The sequence below is a fragment of the Manduca sexta genome, chromosome 25 (genome assembly GCF_014839805.1).
Source record: "Manduca sexta isolate Smith_Timp_Sample1 chromosome 25, JHU_Msex_v1.0, whole genome shotgun sequence".
NCBI lineage: Eukaryota > Metazoa > Arthropoda > Insecta > Lepidoptera > Sphingidae > Manduca > Manduca sexta.
The window spans coordinates 16,028,423-16,050,299 of NC_051139.1; the positions used below are offsets into that span (position 1 = coordinate 16,028,423).

The 21,877-nt window shown below is 34.4% G+C and overlaps 2 protein-coding genes across 3 annotated transcripts; one reads left to right on the plus strand and one right to left on the minus strand.

Moving 5' to 3' along the window:
• The first annotated feature begins 369 nt into the window (after nucleotides 1–369).
• LOC115448730 (epidermal retinol dehydrogenase 2) lies at nucleotides 370–9,386 on the plus strand. Of its 2 annotated transcripts, XM_030176283.2 has the most exons (7): nucleotides 370–563; nucleotides 4,068–4,215; nucleotides 6,419–6,570; nucleotides 6,933–7,110; nucleotides 7,766–7,951; nucleotides 8,478–8,660; nucleotides 9,198–9,386. In XM_030176283.2, coding segments are annotated over exons 1-7 (924 nt in total). In that variant the 5' UTR covers nucleotides 370–561; the 3' UTR covers nucleotides 9,273–9,386. The 2 variants fall into 2 exon arrangements, with proteins under 2 accessions (XP_030032143.1, XP_030032134.1); XM_030176274.2 differs by lacking the exon at nucleotides 370–563 and having other exon boundaries at nucleotides 4,028–4,215.
• On the minus strand, nucleotides 9,379–15,646 carry LOC115448743 (EF-hand calcium-binding domain-containing protein 1). The gene is made up of 5 exons (XM_030176292.2): nucleotides 15,523–15,646; nucleotides 13,819–13,918; nucleotides 11,361–11,623; nucleotides 11,006–11,128; nucleotides 9,379–9,882 (listed from the first exon to the last, which is right to left on the minus strand). Exons 1-5 carry the CDS (start codon nucleotides 15,585–15,587, stop codon nucleotides 9,777–9,779), a joined length of 657 nt encoding a protein of 218 aa, XP_030032152.1. The 5' UTR covers nucleotides 15,588–15,646; the 3' UTR covers nucleotides 9,379–9,776.
• Between the last annotated feature and the right edge of the window lie 6,231 nt (nucleotides 15,647–21,877).

Consider the following 21,877-nt stretch of genomic DNA (forward strand, 5'->3'; position numbering starts at 1 on the left):
TCACACCATTGTAGAGTTTGTTGTATGTGGCGTAACATTTAATGTGGCGCAGTAAATATTATTGACTTAGTTTTGTCGCCCGGCTGCTTGCCCCATGTCAACGTTTATAGACCAAGTATAAAGCAAACTGTTATAAAAAACTACTTTTACTAAGTACTTGCTGAAAAATTACCCTATCTATTAAAAAAAAGTAATTGAGGTGTCAAGTTTTGGTTCCTAGGTAAGTACATAAAACAAATTAGGACATAACCTTTAAACCTAATGTTAGTACTTTGATCATTACGCAAACAACGCAATTAATGTATTTAATTATAACCATCTAAAAAGCTTCCCTCAAAAACCGCAGTCAAACCTAGTTATATCTAAAACTCACAAACTTTAAAGACGTGTGTAACCAGCATTATTTACCAACATATATCTCACATTCAGAAATTAAAGAAACATTGTCGAGAGTAGTTCATACAAATCCGGGTCTTGTACACCATTAATCAGTGTTTAATCTCTCTTTATCAGTGATAGCAACCGGCGTTTATCAAGGATATTTGTGCTACAACTCTTAACATGTAAGTACGGGTTTCTGATTAAAAAATAATATTTTACGGGTTTTAATAATGTTCTGTTGGTTATTATTTTTTCTACATAACTGAATACACACAACATAATATGCCTTAAGTACTATTGACAAAAAATGGTTGCACATTGTTTTTACCATTTTACATGTACCTAAGCACAGCATGCACTTAATAAGTAGTACGTTAAATTATAGTAAAGACTAGTATTAAATGTAATTACACAATTACATAGAGTTATAGAGGCGAAAACATTTTTACTGGTTATAGTAATGATATTTAGAGTAAATATCGTGAAGGATAAATGTAAATTTAGATAGACTTTGTCTTTCGGATTAAACAGGCTAGGTTATCGTTTTAGATATAATTATTTTTCTATCCTGGCGGCTCAAATAATATACATTGGACGTGATGTTAAAAGGCAATTCAAATGTAATCGAGTGACGGCCAAAATTAAATATGAATTAGTATGATCGTTCTAGATAGCTAATTCAGAACGATCCCTAAAATAAACTAATAAGTGTTAATTGTTATAAATGTATATCGTCGAGAATAATTAAGGAAAGAAAGAAAAAACATTTATTGGGCACAGGTTGGGTGGTAAACATGATTTACAATAAATTTAACGTCTTATAGGTAGAGGAAAAAAGGAAAAAAACAATTTCATAGTTAGGTAGGTATATAGATAAGTACTCAGATACCTACTCAGTACTCACCCAGTGTGGATGGTATATGTACCATCATAGGATCTAGATCAGCATATGCCAAAAGGTAAATGCTTGACCCTGTTTGCAATACCGCATAAGCGATAAAACGTAATTTTGGGCTATCAATCATGACTTTAGTATAGTAACCATCTCAATTTGGCTTTTTTTGTTAATACGCGGTATTGCATTATCCCCGACGAAATCAATGACAGCATTATAAGACGGGACAATGGCCCAGGACCTCGCGCAAGGCGCAAGGGGTACAAAGATAACAGCTAACTCTAGAAGGATTGAAGAATTTGTTCCTTCGATAATCGGGTAAAATGACATAGCATAAATCTACCACCCAGAGCCTCGCATTAGGTAGTAGGACGCTTACCTATTTTATTATCTGTTCCATTCCACGATTAATTTTGCCGGTCATTAAATTATGCCGATTTTCATACTTCACACGGAGTCAACAATAAGATAATAAAACCGAGTTTATGATGTGTATAATAGTCAATAGCAGTTGTATACATGATATTGGATCCTCTCTCACCAACCTTTATTCCTACTATATAAACAAGGCATTTTACAAATAATGTAATTATGTATCAATATCTTTTAATAGCGTTTTTTTTAAGTAAATGTCAGAGGGAAAAAGACGGAATGTTTATCATACAAGTACTATTAGTGACATATTTATTGATACAGTTATACATAGGTTATATTTAGCAACCAAATTAACCTATTAACTATCGCTTGACAATAATTGAATTCATTATTGCGGAAACAAAGATTACTAACATTTATTGTGTAGGTCAATGGGACAAAATGAAGAGTAATCCGTATATTATATACTTAGATACATAATAACTAAACATAATCGCAATTATGAGTTGTATACATATGAGTATATGATACAAACTCTAGATACAAACGTCCCTTAAGATCATTTGCAGTTAGGTTACTTTCGTGGTAATAAAATAAAACATCTTACTTGTTTACATCCAAGGCGTTATTTCTTAATTTCACTACGGTATCAAAAATGATAAGAACTAGCAAAGGTCAGTAGGACATTTTGTTTATCAAGTTTTACAAAATGAGCAACAGCTAGCAATATATGAAATAAACTTATGTTCCCTGCTTCCCCCACGTGAAAGAGTTTCATCGGGATAAAATGTCCCGTTATACATATAATTTTCCGGGATAAAGTTAGCATATGTCCTTCCTATGGTCTTAAACCATTTTTATTTCAAACTAGTTGACCCGACAGACGTTGTCCCGTCTTAAATATGAATTTGCAGCGCGCATTCTGTCAATCACTGACAGTTATTTCAAACAATTGACAGTTATATAAAATTAATATTTTCGTTAAGTTTTCTTAAATTTTGAAATTTTCCGCGGAATTTTTTCTTTCATAAGAACCTTCTCCTGACAATAACAAACACAACAAAAAAAATAGTGAAATCGGTCCAGCCATTCACGCGTGATGGCGTGACCAAGGGAATAGGGATTAATTTTAATATATTTTACTAAATTCCGTGCGGTAGTTTTTGATTATAGTGTTCTGACAGATAGGCGCGACGGGGACTTTGTTTTAGAAAATGTAAGGACACTTGGTTTATCAGAGATTTCACACTTTTTCTCCCGCGTCTATGGTAGTTGCAAACTTAAAAACATCGGAAATAAAAAATCGCACACAAATCCTTTAATTGTCTTAAGTGTCTTTAAGTGTCGTTAAGTGTCTTCTGTTCCAAGATACAGGCATAGTCTAGTTTGAGGACCCCTGCTTAAACTCAAATATGCCAATTATTGTTTATGTACTTCGTAATGTTATTATTTCTGTGTTCTTTTTGTTGCAATAAAGTTAAGTTAAGTTATTTTAATATTCATGAGCTTCAATATTCAAATGTTTGAATAATTAGGTTTTGATTTTTATCTCTTATTTCTCGGTTAATGTACCTAAAAGTAATTTAATTGAATTGATAAAAAATTTCATTTGCATGAATTAATGTTGGTGAAATAATCACTTGCATTTTGTAATATAGTCTATCAATTAGATTGTATAAACTATGAATCAAGTAAAAGCTGACTTTAATAGTTTTTACAATGCACTATAAAAAGTACTATGTCGATTCCACATTGGAATGGGTTTGGACATATCGAAAAAAAGAAGAAAGTACACAAGTTTATTTGTTGCTCTTCTAGTGTACAGGCATGACTGACGTCTAGATTGGATACCGATTGCAATATTTCACTGCCAACCAGTCAAATAATCCCTCCTAGTCAAATTTTGGCCACGGTGGTCAATCTCAACGGAGTTCAGCCGCGCAAGAGATATTATAATGTCTTAGTATGTGCGCAATACACAGGTGCACTCTCTGTTTTTACACTCTCATAGTCCAGTGAGACGGCAATCCGAAAAGACTAGGCTTTACGTCCTTTCCGAGGCACGGGGGTATCATACCGCCAACTTCCTAACTCTGAGCTGCGACTGAATTATTTTTAAGATGGAAATAACCAGTGACAATCCAGCTACCATTAGCCAAATCGTATACCAAAAGCCGAACACTACAGCTATCATTTATCAAATATGAATCAGCCGGATATTTTTTTTTAAATTGAACTTAAAAAAAACATGTTATATAATTATATGATAAACGACTCTACATTCCATATACATAGAGAGCAAAAACTAATACCGAAACCTGAATCGAACTAGAACCTTTTAGTTTTTTATTCGCTTTAAAACTTCCTCATAAGTTTATATCTCTTCTGTACAGTGACCAATAATGACCTATTTCAGGGCGGACGAGCCGCAAATAATTCAAGTAATCAGAATTATCCTGGAAGTGATCTGGACTATCGTCCTCCTGCATTATGAGCTGACTAAGGCTTTTGTAAAGTGGACCGTGCCCCAGGAGCCTAAGGACGTCTCTGAAGATGTGATATTGGTAAGTAGAAAATTTATTTTACGCAATATTTACCGATCAATAGTATAGGGCATTCATATATTTTTATTTGAACAGCCAACAAAACATACAGCTTACATAGTTATAAGTTACATTTCAGTAAGTAATTGATGCAGTGCTGTTTTAATTACAGGCTGTCATAGAATGAACATATACATAGCAATAAACAGTTGGCACCATAAGTGATTTTTGTTATCTTTATGGTAACATTAATATTGTATGATTTAATGGAATTTTTGTCTTAAATGTATTGAGCAAGCATTCATTAAGTAGACATATGGAATGACGTATGTTTATTATAGTCTATGGTAATAAATAAGTTCAAACGAACGGCCAAGGCAAACGGGTCGTTTTTGTTTTTATGACAGGAACGATAGTAAAAACAACTGCTACCACCTCTACATGTTTCTTTGTAGTACCACATAATTTATGTTTTAATAATACTTATCATAAAATAAATCATAATATACTCATTCGCGAGCGAGGTTTTAGTATGGTGGGGTCCAAAAAATAAAACAACAAAAATGCACGGGCGTTTGCCACGGCCCTAGGCACACAGTTAAGTGTTTACCTCGTGGTGGTAAGTTCACATTGAGGCCTATAGGCTTTAGGAGCTGCAAACATTTCCACTCATCCCCTATCCATCCTAAAAGAGAGTTCCTATCCTTCTCCCACGCTTTCCTTCCAATATTTCCTCTCAGCTCTCCTCTAGGCTCCTGTGGTCACTAAGCCAAAGGATTTCGGTATCCCATTCGCAGGTTCCCCTCAGTAATGACTGCAGGGACGCCTACAAAATAAAAATTTGTTAGGTTAGATTAGAAATTATATTGGGAAGATCAGGCAAGATTAGTGGACTCTGCCAACTGCCCTGAACTAAACATGCAATATTCAAATAATTGTTTCATTAAAAACGTGCATACACATTATCAATGTTAGTTCTCTTTATAAATGCAAATGGATTTTTAGCGGTCGTACATAATTACATACCTTTTAAAACAAACAATAAACAAGAAGAAGCCAAATTGTGATAAAAACATATTTTGTTTCATTAATTTACCTAATAACACAGTTAAGGTCATCCTGGGTCGATTACCGAGGATCTTGAATTGATGTCAAAAAAGCGACTGAATGCCATAAATTGTAGGCCTTATTATAAAAAAGCTTGAAAAGTCCGTGAATGGAATTTGGTCATAAACTCACCCCAATCACAGTCTTGTAGGACATTCAAGAAACATAGGGGATAAATTATGCGTCTTCTTACCCTTTCACAAATTCTGGCAAGAGTTTAAAAATGGCGTAATTGCCTAGCAAAATTATTATTAAGTTGTGCTTTCACTGTTGATAAAAGCAGTAGATATATGTCGACGATGAACCAGTTGAATTAAAATAGGATCAAAAATATCTAAAATATTTATCTGTTAAAAATCTGATACAAAGACATAAACTACTCAACTGACAGGAAAATTAAAAACAAATTATACTCTGTTTTATTCAGCGATTCCGTATTTAAATACGTTAAAAAAACTACATTTCCATTTATAATCACCATCGTTATATATTTTTTATTGCTCATAAAATTATGACATAGATCTAAAAGATTGATTGGATATTAATAACACTACAGTCACATGCATTAAATGTGTGGTGAACATTAAACTACGAAAAATAAAGCTTGTGTATCTTATCGAATTAATTAACGATAAAATACCTACGTAATGCAGATTGCTATGTAATTTTCGCACTGTTAAGATATTTGAATCCGCCCGGCATACCTGGATAGAGAACACCGCGACAATCTGTAAACTCGACATAGCGTCTATAAGTTTGTCGCATTACAAGATCAACCTTTGTACTTATGTCGATCAGTGAAGGACAACATTTCTCGTCAATATATAATCTATCTGGAAATTTCTCTTACCTTCGGATGAAGTAGGTTTTGTTATCCACGTATAAAATAAACTTGATAAGATGTCATCATACATCTTCCTTCATCTATGAGCCATGACCACGTCCCTAAAGATTTCCATTTTTATTAATACAAGATTGAATGCCTTTTATTTAATTTTTTTTATCTAAAATGGATATTTTCTGAAGAAAACTGTCTTATAATGTATTTCTAGATTTTCTTTTAATCCACTTCAAAAGCAAGGAGACGTGTTGATTCGTTGCGTGTGTATTTTTATAGATCACGGGCGCCGGGCATGGCATGGGCCGCGAAGTGGCGTTAAGGTTTGGCCGTCTTGGTGCGAGGGTGGTGTGCGTCGACATCAACGATAAAGGCAATGAGGAGACTTTGAATATGATTACAGAGGAGAAGGGAAGAGCATACACGTACCAGTGAGTTAGCTACTTTTTAAGATCGGTACAATAAGATAATAAGTGAGTGGTGGTATAAAACCAAAAGAGGAAAGACGACTCTAAAACAATGGATTAGCCTCCCGAACATCCAAATGAAGAAAAATTCGCGGTGCCTAATCGCTCGTTCTGACAATATCCAAATATCTGGCTACATCACTATATATACAAGCATAGGCCTCCCCTAAAGATCTTATCTATCATATTTAGAAGATGCCTGTGGTGGACAGTGGACTTCGAAAGGTTGAAGATGATGGAATGTAGCAAGGCAAACAAACATAATTTCATCAGCCGTTGAACAGTCACTACTTGCATAAAATATCAAGATGATTTCTTTATTCCAGATGTGACGTAACAAACCGTGACGCAGTCTTCGCGCTGGCAGAGAAAGTAACAAGCGAAGTTGGAGAGGTGACAATCCTCGTTAACAACGCGGGCATCATGCCCTGCAAGCCCATACTGAAGCACTCCGAGAAGGAGATCAGGACGCTGGTCGACATCAATGTCAATGGAAACCTTTGGGTAAGAATAAACATGTATCATATAGTGAGAAAGAAATAAGAAAAAAAGTAATAATATTTTATTGGTCACGAAAACAACACACGTCCAGATGTATTAAATGAAATAAATAAAAAAGTAGAAGTAATTCTAAGCATAGCTGTTATGAAGGCAAACAATTTTAAGCTCCCCAGATGTCGATAAATAAAACTAATATTATTTGTGATTTCATTTGTGTGTTAGTAATTGTTTTATATTTTATGTTTATCTTTCAAACAATGCATATAGAAATAAACAAAAAAATAATCACCCTCCGATGGCGAAGCTCAAAACCTAAGCTATCGGTGGTTAGCAACTCAAAATAATAAACTTAATAAATGCGGGAGCAAATTACATTATCTCTTTTTAGTTTTTTTTTTTAAAAATACTGAAACACATTTATTGTTTTAATTATAATTAATATTTCCGCTTTTGCAGCCTTCTAGCTTCAACCAGTGTATAAGAAACATTGTCTGATTCTTTTTATTAGGACACGTATTATAATGCATTAAACATCTACCTACATGGTACAAAAAAAAATTACTTCGATCACGTCATACAAAACAATAAAAAAAAGCATGACCTTGAGAAGTTATTTGGTAATTACCATAATATCAATCGAATTACTTTCAATTTCCAGATGATCCAAGCGTTCTTGCCAGCGATGCTGGAGCGCAACTGCGGTCACATTGTGGCGATGTCCTCGATGGCTGGTAAGATGGGACTGCGCAACTTGGTGCCCTACTGCGGGACCAAATACGCAGTCAGGGGCATCATGGAGTCGCTGGCAATGGAACTGCACGAAGATCCTAGAGATACTAATGGGGTGAGGATAGTCCTGGATTTGTAAATAGGCCATATAGGCAGCAGCCTCTTAGGAGCGGCAGATTTCAGAGGACGCTCACTTGATTTAATTAATCATTCTTTTAGTTAACTTTAGTGCCTTCCATAATACAAACAAATGGAAAATACTTATGAATTTTATTTTATTTTATTTTTATTTTATTTATTTTAGAAACTTACATACATACGTAACCTTACCTACACGGGGCAGCGGAGATAAAGTGGCCTACACTTATAAAAAATATAAATTCGGCACTGGGTGAGGATAATTTTTAGGGTTCAGTACTTAAAAGGTATCCGTATATGATCACGTTGTTATCCATCTGTTAAGAACTTTTTTCTCTGGTGTTGTAAGTGAACGCGATCAGAAGTTATAACCAGTTATGTCACATTTTTTTCTATTTCATCAGGGCATCAAAACCCTCAAATAAGCCGATATTACACTTTGTATACCGTGGTAGCTATACACACATTTCAAGATATCAAAACTGACCTTATTCATTTTTCAGATAAAACTGACCACTATCTGCCCGTACATCGTGAACACGGGGTTATGCACCAACCCCCGCATCAGGTTCCCGAGCCTCATGAAGGTGGTGGACCCTGGAGAGGCTGCTGACCAGATTGTGGATGCTATTCGTAAGGAATACCATGAGATCACGATCCCCAGTGACTTGTATTATACTAATAAGGTGGGTAACGCTAATTTAAATTTTGTTAGTATCGATAGCATAGAGCATGTTCATATTGTAAAAGCAAAATAATCGTAAGAGCAGTGTGCCCAATGAAATTTAATCCCCTGAAGGGAGAAGTTCCAAAAATCTTCTCTGTCTGTTCTGTTCCTCTAATAATTACCGAATTTATATTAGGTTTTTACATTTATTATAAAATTGGCGTTTTGTCGTACTGGCCACTTTGATCTGAAATATCTCCTCTTTGGTTAAGAATTCCAAATTCAAATTTATACATACATTCACTGGCACATTTTAAAAACAATCATTTATCAATAATAGTAGAAGAAAATAATATAAATTAACCGATTTATAGAAAAATAGATCCAATGTTAAAGTTATTTTCTGAAATTAAAATAGAATAAGCTAATAGTAATAGTTATATCCTTTTACCAAAGTACTTCATTCTTAAAATTATAATATTTTGATACACTTAAGTATTTTTAAGCGCAGTGTAAATTGTTTAATGGAAGAAAAATTATTTAATCTATTTCGCAGATTTACAATCTACTGCCCGTGGGTGCTGCAAAGTTAATGACTGACTTCATCGGGACGGGTTTGGACCCGCAATAAAACCGAAATTTAAGGATTTTTTTTAAAAGCATTTAATTGCGTCGAGTTTGTATGACCATCATGACAATAGAGAAAAATCTTTAGATACTTTTGTAAATAAAATATATTTTGTTATTCTGAGATTTTATTCTTAACCAACCCTTACAACGATACATGATGTTTATTAGGGTATGCAGAGATAGTTATGACTTAGAGATTTATGTTTTCCTATGCCAAGTTTACAACCGTTTTCAATAAACGATCCCAATCTCAATCTTAAATCCCATTCCGAAAATGGACCGATCAAAATAACTCATTTGCATTCTGTCAAAAAAAAACTTTGTTCTCATTGATCCATTTCTGAGATCGATCGTAAAATGGATTGGAATCGTTTATTGAAAATGAGGTAAGGGTGCCGACCAACATGAACTTACATTTTATAAATATAATTTACACTTAAAATACAAATATTAAATTACTTAATAACTAGATAAATGACTAAATAGCTAGATAACATTAGTGTTGCTACGTCTTAATAACTAAGGTCTTGAGGAAAGTCGCTGCGTGACGTTTGGAAGGCAAACATTGGCCAAAAGCTTCCAATAGTAATGGTTCTTGGGCTACCGCTTCTCTGAAAAATAAGTGTATAATAAATTTAATTGTTCTATAGTTTCATGTAGTAATACAACTTGTTTCGCCATTTTATAAATAATATAGGCCTTTCGTTTTTTTATGTAGCCTGACCAGGAAAATAAAAAACGTTGCCATGTAGTAAAATATAGAACTATTTTTTTGTACTGGCAATGTTAACTTTAAAATGAAAAATCAAAAATGGCACTTTAAAATATGTTTTCATCACCCTGGTCAGGCAATATATTTATAATTATAAATGAAGAGCCGAAATATTTTCTTAAATTGACGAAACTTAGCTTAGCAAATTACAAAATGGTACAAAAAAAAACTTCAACTCTTTTAAATAAGGTCCGTCGGTATACGATGCAAAACCTCGCAATACTCATTGTCTACATATCTATTTACGAAAGTTTTCAAACCAAGTAAAGAGTTTGTAGAAGTCGTGCCTCCATTAAGCCAAAACTTTGATAATCGCTAGTACCTAGTTGCTTCAATGCACGCTACGTGTTAACCGCATTATAATGTAGGAACATTGCTAATTAGTCTTGTAACGATATTCAAAGGTTACTTCAGTGATTTCTTTACTAGAATAGAATCTAGTAGAGCTTGTTGGTTGTTCTTGTGTGAGGGGTCTATCTTATCTGATGTGTTCTTTTATATTGGTAGGCAAAGTGCCCTCACTGTGCCTGATCGTAAGTTTAGTAGGATCCAATAAAATATCGACTAACTAGACATGTTTGCACCTCGACAGGTGACACAATTATGCCAGCCTGTTGGATATACACATGTTGATTCCGGAACGCGACACACTTACGTGGGCCACTTTAGCAGGTAAGTCTCATAAATCTTATCGGCTACATAGTAATTTAAACAGATCAGATTATACTAGTGGATATATTTATATCCGCCCGGATAGCAACCACCGTACACAAGGTGTAAAAACCCGCCATAGTGCACATAACGTTTTTTATTGTTCGCTTTTGGGTCTGACCCTTTATGGGTAACGGGCATTGTCTTTAAGTAACGTTAGTATTTCCGAAAACCCGTGGCGCTTACAATTAACTTGTCTTTCTATATCACTACGAGCTATTTGATTAAAGTAAGGTAGTACTGCTGGTTACCTGTAATCATCCAGTGAGACCTTCCCGTCATTGTCTATATCCATTTTCCTTAACACTAACTCGACTAAATCTCTAACACCTTCGTCCGGATCTTCGTCTCCTGGTTGCTTAAGTAACGAATTTCTGGAATGGACATTAATAAGCTGATTAATGTTACTATTGAATTATTAATGATTGCTAATTTTATTAAGATTACATCAGTATTTTTATTGTAATGTATAACGTTATAATTGCAACTATAATTTTGTGGTTCCTTCTTCGGTGCAACTTTTATAGCATTTAGCCTTAGTGCTTATAAATCGGTTGATCTCAGGAAATGTTTTTGATAAGTTTCAAATTAACATAACGAACTTACTTGAGGAGCACAAACATCTCATCCTTCGTAATGAACCCATCTGAGTTCAGATCATACACGGCGAAGCAATGTGCTAATCTTTCCTCCTTGGTTCCTCTGAGGAGTACGCTCAACCCTCGGACCCACACTTCGAACCTCAACGCCCCCTCCCCACCAGCAGCGCCCCTCTCCCACGTAATCCAAACTCTTTCCAGAATAGCCTCTTCTGTTACTAAATCGAAGGTGTTGTGCATCACGTCTCGGAATGTACTTTGGTCTATACCCTGAAATGGTTGTTTTTTATACATTTAAATGACGTGATCAGTAAGCCGATTATCTGATGAAAAGTACTGCAGTCGTAGTAGATGCAGCTATCCATGAATAAATGACAAAACCAGACAGAACTTGGGCCTAAAATCACTGAGTTGTGCAATATTTTGGTATGCACTGCGCTACGGTTGTCACATAAAACGATAGTACTCATATAATGCCTGGATGACCAAAATGTCCGTCAAACCCGAATACAACCTAGGCCATTGGTGGTTACTATACATGGTTTCATTAAAAAAAAATCATATCTTTTTCGGATTCATGCATGCTTGAGACAATAAAAATAGACAGGGAAATGGAAAAACAATGATTTATAACCTCAATTTCCCTATTTTTTATTCAGCTTTCAGAAGCAAAGGGATGATATATTACATTTCTAATAACAGCGATGACATTCAACAAAAAGAAAGTCAATTTTTCTTCCAATCTACGTTGCGTGCGTCCATATGATGTGCCCAGGCCGGCTCAAGGACGTGTGCCAGGGGACGTGGGACAAACTCAGGTAAAAACTATAAAGCTAAACTGCTTTATCAAGGTAACATTCCGAAGGTAAATTATGGCTTCGATTGCGATCGTGGCTTCCGAGATACTAGATTTTTAGGCTAAGTTTTATATCGGTTACATCATGTTTCGGGAGTTTCTATGTCGTTTATTGACTTGTTGAATCTTGTCAGAACGCAATCATTTTCTGTAATTTTTAGTATAATAAACCAAGCATTAAACAAAGCTTTAAAATAATTTTATATTGAGTTATTGTAAGAATCAATGGTTTTTCATTTTATGTGAGTTCTCTTTATTTCTACGTTATATACACAGTTTTGTATTTTTTTATTCTATACTATATTCAGAATAGAAAAAAGATCAAACGAACTTTTTCTTCCTGTACCACAAATTGACATAAAAATATTTTGGGCCCCCAACATTTAACAGCGTGTGGATTGTAGCCTATAGTCCGGCCCTGTCCCAAGACGGGCTTTATTACACACGCGGTTTTTGTAGATAAAGTTTTTCTTGTAAGTAATAAGAAAACTTTACGGCCTCAGTTTAGTCTAGACACTAATATACGATTTAGATGAATGTTGTTACGGCGATGTCACTATCAAACTGCTGTTGTCTCGTAAAAGTTATCACGATAAAAAATGTATTTAGGATTATAGTTTTCAATATATCCTATACTAGGTGTTGCTTACGGATTTATAACGCCATAAGCGCCATCTATTCAATAAATCCATTATTTCCCATAGGAGCAAATTAACGGTATAAAAGTAACCTATGTGTTAATATAAGACGTGGTTTACCCGTGTGCCAAATTTCATCTAAATCCGTTCAGTTTTTTCTGCGTTTACTTCTAAAACTCAAACATTCTCACAAACGTTCGTATTTATATAAATTTTGGTATGATACATAAGATTTTTGGTAGTACTCGGCGGATATCGTCGGAAAATTATAACATACTAGTTGACCCGACAGACGTTATCCCGTCTGAACTATGAATTTGCAGCGCGCATTCTGTCAATCGCTGACAGTTATTTCAAACAATTGACAGTTATATAAAATTAATATTTTCGTTAAGTTTTCTTAAATTTTCTAATTTTCTGCGCAATTTTTTGATTTTTTTTTTCACAAGAACCTTCTTCTGGCAATAACAAACACAAGAACAAAAAAAATTGTGAAATCGGTCCAGCCGTTCACGCGTGATGGCGTGACCAAGGGAAATAGGGATCCATTTTTATATATATAGATACATCCGAAAATAATGGTAGCTTAGTTTATACGATGCCCTGAAATTACATACCAAGCCCGAACTTCAATTATATAAAAAAAATTAAGCAACATAACATAATGTGGGTAATTACTGAACGGAATGAAATACCCGTTCAGTTGCTACTTTTCAAATCCTTGATAGATATTTAAATAATTTTAAAATTTCCTCTTTGAGGCAGAATTTGAATTAACTATTAATATAATTAAGTACTATTTTAAGGTTATCCAATTTTAAACAGGCCGGCATAATTGTATCGACTGGCAACCATCTCCCGAAGGCCGTCAATCTCTCTGGACCCTACTCCACTTACCATCAAGTACACTGGGGTTTATTTTGTTGTGTCGGTAAAAAAATCATTATACATATATGAAAAAACAGCCTTACTTCGATTTTAGGCGGGTGTCCGATGGCGGTAGCTGGCGCCGCGGCCTGAGCAGCTGTTACCAATCTTCTGTACATGGAGTACAGGCCTTCTAGCTCATTCCTGGACAATAAAATACATAACACGTAAAAAATAAAATACATTTTTGACTTTATTGAAATTTTGATTTAATTTTATTGGATTTCTTTTAATTTTGTTTTTAATTTTATATGAATGTTGTTACACATCTGTAATTTGTGAGTGGACTCATCCATAATTTAAATTAAAGATCTTTTTGGTATATAAACTGCTGGTGTGTCATTAAATAAATGAATAAAACTGAAGTTAAATACACACACGTACGCTTTTTATCCTCGAATTGGTAGGCAAAGACGCAACTTGTGCACTAACTTTCCGCCGTGCGTATGCCACCCATGATGTGATAGGGGGCGAACCAATCCTGATATCACGCATAATTTCAAATCCGGGCTGATAAAGTGTGATAGGGGGTAAGCCTATCGCCACATCGGGCACAAACTTCGGACTCTGGGCTAATAAATACTGTACAAAAACCTAATATCACTTTGTCCAACACGCGATCGAATTTAAAACCACAGCACTGTATTCGTTCCGTAATACAACTACGCTCTCGAAGCAGTCTGATTCTGAAGTTAAATATTTACAAAAATTAACAATTTACAGCCGGTCCAGCTTCAATTTCTATTTCGGTAAAATAATTTTGGCCAAATTTATATTTGGTTCCGTTTTTTTTAGAAAAAGCCCTTTACATTAGGCAAAGTATTGTAGCCCATACAGCTTGTCATACGTAGTATTTCTATAGAAGACAATGCAATAAGGCTTAAGTCAAGTCTTTATAATATACTTCATCTCGTGAGGTACGACAGGACAGACTTATTTATTTCGACCATAAATTTCAAAAGATGTTTATTTTGTAAATTATGTTTATTTTTGAAATTGGCCCTTATAGCAAATTTTATTTCCTATAGGCGTTTTTGAAATAAGTAAAAAGTTACTAAAATTTCACCATTCAAGCCTAATATTGGCCATAACAGTGACAGGTGAGGGTTACTTTAATTAAGGGTACGAAATCACGAAATGTGGCTTTGTTATTTATGATAATAGCGAGAAACTTGCAAATGGGGTGTTTGCGTTCAGTTTAGCGAATTGTTTTCATACTTCTGTGGGTATTTACGAAGGAATGTAGACTACGTTTAGAGAAAACATGAAATATTTTTTTTTATTGTATCGACAGAAAAACTAATTAAACAAAATAGTTAATGTTACATAAATACATACTTATTAGTAAAGCGTGATGTTATTTTTTTTTTATTTTCCAAATCAAGTAAATATGACGTTTAAAATTAATTGGTTAATTCATCAAATAAATTATTATTATAAATAATATTTACTAACTCTATTTCTTTAGTCTATGCTTCGGTATTGAGTAAAGATAAATCATAAAGTTGTGTACGATTTTATTTTGTAAATTCTGTTTTAGATAAATGTAACTGTTGTAGCCGGCAACAATAAAGATATAAAATTAAAACAGAAACACTTTATATTTGAAATTTAAAACAATCACATCTCGATATCAACTTTCTAACAAATTCGATATTCGTGTCCAATTTTTTTTTTTACTTGGTGTACTGTATCAAAAATAATTTCACAGACTATAGAACACATTGATTATATTATTTAAAACTCACTTAGAAAAGCGCGTAATTTTAAACAAAGCTTCGAGATGTTTTTCTTTAAGTTTCCGATTGGGCATGGCGGAGTGCGGAGCGACGCGCGCCCCCGCGGCCTGTGATTTGACTGACCGTGTGCGGTGTGCACGCGTTTGTAAACGTAGGGCGGGCTGTCTCGGCCTATAAATTGCGATGTTTATAGTTTCGCGTTTTCTATATTGTTTTTGATAACTGCGTACCGTTATTGGGAAGACATTTTTAAAGAATTGTGTATTCTTATGTTTTGGTATAAGGTTAGTTACTGTTTGAACCACAACCCTGTTTGTCTGTCTGAGGTCTCGTTAAGTAACTTAAATTTTTTATTTATTTATTTATTTATCATCATTTTGACAATATCCTTACAGGTACCTTAAACCCAATACAATATTGTCGCTATTAACTATAGTAACTATTAACTAATCCACTACTTAATACTACAATATTCAAACATATAATATCAAATATATAATTTTTTGTATATGCTCAACATTTTTATACTTTGAAATATGTAACAATCTTATTATATTTATCCTGCATACCAAATCAGACTTAAAACAACTCTCTCAATTTCACTCAAAGTAGCTGAGAATATGTCTACCCGGTCATGAGTCACGTTAATTATTTTAATTATCCGCGTCACGGCTGTTTTCTCCAGTGGATTGGTTCTGGCTACTGTTACCGCGAGTAGTTGTGGGAGCCGTCGCTTCCATACGTATCGGTCTGGTACGCATAGGTTCAGATGCCGATTCAGATGATTTTGAAAAAATCTGCCTAAATCCCATTATGCATACAAAAAAGGTAGAGTCCACTTGTAGTAAATATAAGTTGCAACATCAGCTTGTGTTGTGCCTATAATAATGTCAGCCCTGTATTATATTCTGTCGACTGCTGTGCAGGAACCTCTTCTATAATTAACAGGGTTTAGGGTGTAGTCCGCCAGGCTGGCCTAGTGCGGGTTGGCAGACTTTACAAACCATATTTTTTTTTTTAAGGAATTCGTATGTCTTTTGTAGGTTTCCTTACTTTATTTACCATAACTAAATTTATCTCATACCCATAGCAGTAATTAGGTCGTAGGTATCAAGAAAAATGTGAATTTGGATCGCAGAAGGCATTTTTTTGGGCAACCTACACAACTTCTGTAACTACTAAAATCTGGGGCTTTATTCTCTATCCCACACGTTATTTTGACAGTGCGTAACAAGCACGTAACACAACGCATCATGTTTAGGACTATAGAAATTTGGCTTACAGAATACCATTCCACGCAGATTTCTCGAAGATAACATGACACGGCCGCGTTACGCGTTTACACTATCATACAGAATAAGGGCCCTGAAGGTAACAGACAAATTGTGTTTGTGGTTTTATACTGCTGTCGATCTATATAACAAAAAAATATATATAATTTATTACTATGACGTGTGTACAACATAAACTAGAACTTGCATAAAGTACCGCCCTATTTAGAAATTGAACCCAGAACCCTCGATTCACAGCCCATACAATACCAATCGCTTGCACTAAATAAATGAACTTTTAGACAATTCTAAACATAACTTACTTGTTAAACTTGGTAGTCTTGAAGAGCATATCGAACACCTTCTGCGGTGGTCGGCTTCCGAAGACGATAGGTTTCGGCTTCGGCTTCGGCTTGGGCGCCGGCGGTGCGGGAGGGGGCGGCGCGGAACGATGGGCCGCAGCCCGACCCGCTGTCAGGAACAGCCGGACTCCACGCAAGGCTATAGCGCTCGCTGCCATACTCAGCTGCTTGTTTCCTGAACTCATGACCTTGTTGGCAATAAAAGCATTTTTGATAAAATATTTACTAGTAAGTAAAGTACGTATAATTAGGCTCTATCCAGACAATGTCTACAGCATTCACATACACAACATAACGTCTTTTTCTACTTCTGTGGTAGTTGGAAGTGTAACGCATTCCATAAGCTATGTTACGTCCCATGTAATAAGATGTGGGGCTATCTACTTATTGTCCAGAAACACTGCACTTGCTGAGATTGACAAAACATCTGATGTTACATAGCAAATAGTATAGTATTTCTCAGCATAAGTTAATAGTATTTGCGCGATGTTTAACGGTGGAATTCACCGTGTTGCATTCACGTCACTAAAGTTTTTGAAAAAAATCTATCCTCGTTCGAAAGGTTTATCCATGTTGTATAGCTCTACCAAAAGCTCTTCCAACTTTATTCATTTGAAAATGGGTTTGTGCAATTGTTTCATAGGAAACAAAATTCGATCGATAAACAAAATTGTATTTCAAATAAACATTCACCCAAATGGAGATTTATTACTTGTATTTGAATGTTCCATAATTCAACCGGATTATTGCTGCCTGATTTAAGAAACAGATCGCATATTCGGTTCAATTTGAATAATGTAGTTTGTTTTCAGAGTAAATTGCCAACCAATCCTCCAGGCAGCTACGCGGCTCAATTGACTTAGCAATTGGCTAAACCTAGAAAATCAAGGTTATACCACCGCGAACCTATTTTTCATGACAATATTGCACCGCATAGAAAAGTTAAAAGTTTAATTAATCAATACAGCGCATTGACGGTGCATTAGAAGTTGCTACCCTAGTTCCTAATACCGTACCAAGCAGTGGTGGCTCCCTGATGGGTTTACTAATTACGCCTTGTTAACTTTACCATTTCTAACTTAAAGTGGGGTGAGCAATAATGGGCTGTATTTGCTAGTCATGCTATATTGTAAGAATTTAGCAATAACGATAGAAGACCCTTGTTCTACAAATTTTTGCTTCAGGCTTTGAGCGTTTAAAAGTTTTTTCTCGGAATAAAAGTCATAAATTTACCTACAAATAGCCTATATATGAAATAAAATGAATACGAAATAAATAGCCTACAACTATGTGCAATTGATTTATGTGACTGTTTTGTCATACGATATCTGTTGTTGGACATAAAGCCTCGTACCGAGATGTTATCTGCTCATGCATGTCTACATGAATGTAAATAAGCTCTAAATTGCACGCGAACTCACATACTATTGCATTTCTATTAAATCCCATTTTGATAGGCTTGAAAATCATAATTTCCAAAAAACAATGAAAGAATTTCAACGAATAGACAGAAAGAAACTCAATTTGTAAGGAATAGTTATAAAGACTCTTATCAACCAACGAAGATTATATCGGTCGTTTGTAAGTGAATTGTAGGTAGGAAAAGGCTACAGGCATTTTGATATCTTACTGACCCTGCAATAGATATTTTACTATAAAACAGTGTTGCGCATCTAATTCTAGACGGCCACGGTTTTGAAATGAAGTGTGGGTGACATTAAGTATAAACCCACAGACAAAATATGAAAACTATATCAAGTAATTTCTAAACAAACTACCTAACATTCAAGATTATTTCAAACACCAACTAAGTACCATTCTATTTGCAGTCAAACGTTATGTAACAAAGTCGCTAAACGTGCAGTATTGAAGTAATTTGGGCCACACTAGAAGCATTAGAAAGAAACAGCTATAGAGTACTCACGTTCCTTGATTTATGCCTTTATATCACCTTAACAGCACATACATAAGTATATCGTGATGTACACCGTCTATACAATCTACTGTGCGTATTGAACGTTGCTTGGATACCGTTTATCGAATTTTTTGGCAACGCATGCCTTCTACGGGTCACGGACTCAGCATCCGTATGGCCTTGTTAAGACATTCGCACAGGGTGAATTGATGGATTTTGAAATAGGAACCAGTATAGTTCATTCACTCAAATTGTAATAGTTTTAGAAAGTATTAAATATTTATTATTAAGAGCTATTAGTGGTGCCTTCGTCTGGCGTATGCCCAGCCTACGGAACCTTTATTATATTAATTCCATATAATATTGTTGGTATCGAAAAAAAAGTTATAAAAAGCCGTATAAGGCGTTGCCTGATCTGATTTACGCATCCAAAACTTACGATCGGCAGCCCGAGAGCCGAAAGAACTAATTGTGACAATTCAATATCTGTACCTAAATAATATTGCCTTAACGAAAGGAAATTGCATTTCAATTCAAGTTAGGCACGTTTATTCTCAAATCATACAACTTAGGTAAGTACTTAATTATTTATTTTTATTAATTTTAAAGTCTTTATTGTACTTAGCACATATGTCAAGGTATTAAAGAAAAGTGTACATACAATAGACTACACTTACATAAGAGGTAGAAATGGCGATAATTGCTTAACCTAGGAATTGAACCCAGGTCAACACCAAGTGACAACCTACGTGGGTCTAACGACAACATAAGGGCGATTTTTTGGTTAAGTAGCGTGAATAAGCATAAATTTAGAACTACTTACCTGCCTACTAACTAATACTTTTAGTTTGTGGACTAAGAAATGAAACTCTTATCAGAAAAAATATTTTTAATGAGAACTATTATAATATTTTAAAATTAAATTTTACATGATTTTTACACTGAATGAAATAGGTAGGTAAACACTAGTACCTAAACATTTTTCTTAAAAAAGTGATTGCTGTGATTTTGAAAAAAAATAATATAAAGGATTACAAGCTGTATTAAAAGATAAATGTATATTATATTACTAAGATGTGATGCATTTTTTCATTAATAAAACTTAAGCAAATCAGGAAAATCTTTAGATGTATCCCATTTTAATAGCAAATTGTAAGGGCTTACAAAAAAAATATGGTAATTAAGTATAACAGTAAATATTTTTATGAAGTAACTGGATGATAGCAGTTATTCACGCAATTTAGACTTAGCCTCTGTTATCACTTAATAATATCAGCCCTGTATTATATACATGCCCATTGCTGAACACGGGCCTCCTCTACTACTGAGAGGGATTAGGCCTTAGTCCACCACGCTGGCCTAGTGCGGGTTGCTAGACTTCACACACCTTCGAAATTCCTATAGAGAACTTCTCAGATGTGTAGGTTTCTTCACGATGTTTCCCTTCCCCGTTAAAGCGAACGATAAATTAACAAAGAAGACACACATGATTGTAGAAAAGTCAGAGGTGTGTGCACTTGGGATTTGAACCTACGGACATTCGTCTTGGCAGTCCATTCCACACCCAAGTAGGCTATCGCCGCTTACCAGTATCACTTACCAGTACACATTTTAAGGATGTTATTATCTATCGGTTTAAGCGTGCACTTAAATGACTACATTATGAAAATAACCAAGTCTATGTCTCTTATTTTGTTTCTAAACTAATATAAGTACTGTGTTTATAATAAATAATGTTAATAAAATGTCAATTCCCAAATCTATGTTTTAAATAATTATACAGATACCACTGCTACAACCTAGGGAATCCCATCCATTATATTTTCCTACATTTTCCTTCCAAGTTTATACTAACAGGATTACCAACTCCCAAAAATATTGTATTGGAAAAATGTGCTGAAAAACCCCCTAAAAAGTTTTCAATTCAAAAATTGGTAACCAGTATATACTTACGTAATATAAAATTATTTTTTAGTTTTTATTCTGCTCCAAGCTAAACCTGCAATAAATTATTTTCATTGACTAAAAGCAGAATCTAATGTACCTAAATCGGTAACGGAATTATTGAAGAACAGGATATTTTACCAACCACTATTCCACTATATGCGATCTACCATGGAAGTATTGTCAGTTGTTTGAACACCTTCTTGAATAATTATTATAAAGAACTTTTATTATAATGCAAGACGAGCTCAATAGGCTAATGTCCAGAGCAGTAAAAAAAATACTTGACATTTGCTTGACACTGTGCTGAGATGACAATTCTCTTGACAATTGACATTTAGTGGTGTTAAAACATTTTGTTACTTACTTTATCGATATCTCAATCTTATTGATTTAGTATTAACCGATATGGTTAAATTCATAATATCAAAGTAGTTGACAATCAAATCAGCCTTGCGAATAACCATATTTTTATATTAAACTTTACTGGTAATTGTACTAAATATATTTTTACATTACGTGTAAATTGAATAAAAAACGTACTATGCAACATTATACCATTAATTATAGTATAATTAATTTATGTCATGCTTCTTATCTGTATCCCTAAAATGTGTATTAATAAAAAATACAGCGTCACTTTTATGATATTGTAGGATGTATTTAAAGATTCATAAAAACAAAGGAATTTTGTTGGTTCTTGCAAACATTCTTAATAGAGGAAGCGTCCCTATTTCAAATCTTCTAACCGGCAACTGTCAAGTGTCAACAACTAAATGTCAAATCAGTAGAATCAAATCAACAAAAAACAGATAAATTTTATAAACGCGCGTCTCTGTTTACGAATCTTATTTGAATTTTAATATAAATAA

Excerpts from the sequence above, each read along its gene's own strand:
- LOC115448743 (XM_030176292.2), bottom strand. The coding sequence starts at position 15,587 with ATGCCCAATCGGAAACTTAAAGAAAAACATCTCGAAGCTTTGTTTAAA. Across the intron at positions 13,919-15,522 it reads AAAATTACGCGCTTTTCTAA|GAATGAGCTAGAAGGCCTGT; the intron begins GTGAGTTTTAAA and ends TTTATTGTCCAG. Across the intron at positions 11,624-13,818 it reads GACACCCGCCTAAAATCGAA|GGTATAGACCAAAGTACATT; the intron begins GTAAGGCTGTTT and ends CAACCATTTCAG.
- LOC115448730 (XM_030176274.2), top strand. The coding sequence starts at position 4,054 with ATGACCTATTTCAGGGCGGACGAGCCGCAAATAATTCAAGTAATCAGA. Across the intron at positions 7,111-7,765 it reads ATGTCAATGGAAACCTTTGG|ATGATCCAAGCGTTCTTGCC; the intron begins GTAAGAATAAAC and ends TTCAATTTCCAG. Across the intron at positions 7,952-8,477 it reads ATCCTAGAGATACTAATGGG|ATAAAACTGACCACTATCTG; the intron begins GTGAGGATAGTC and ends TTCATTTTTCAG.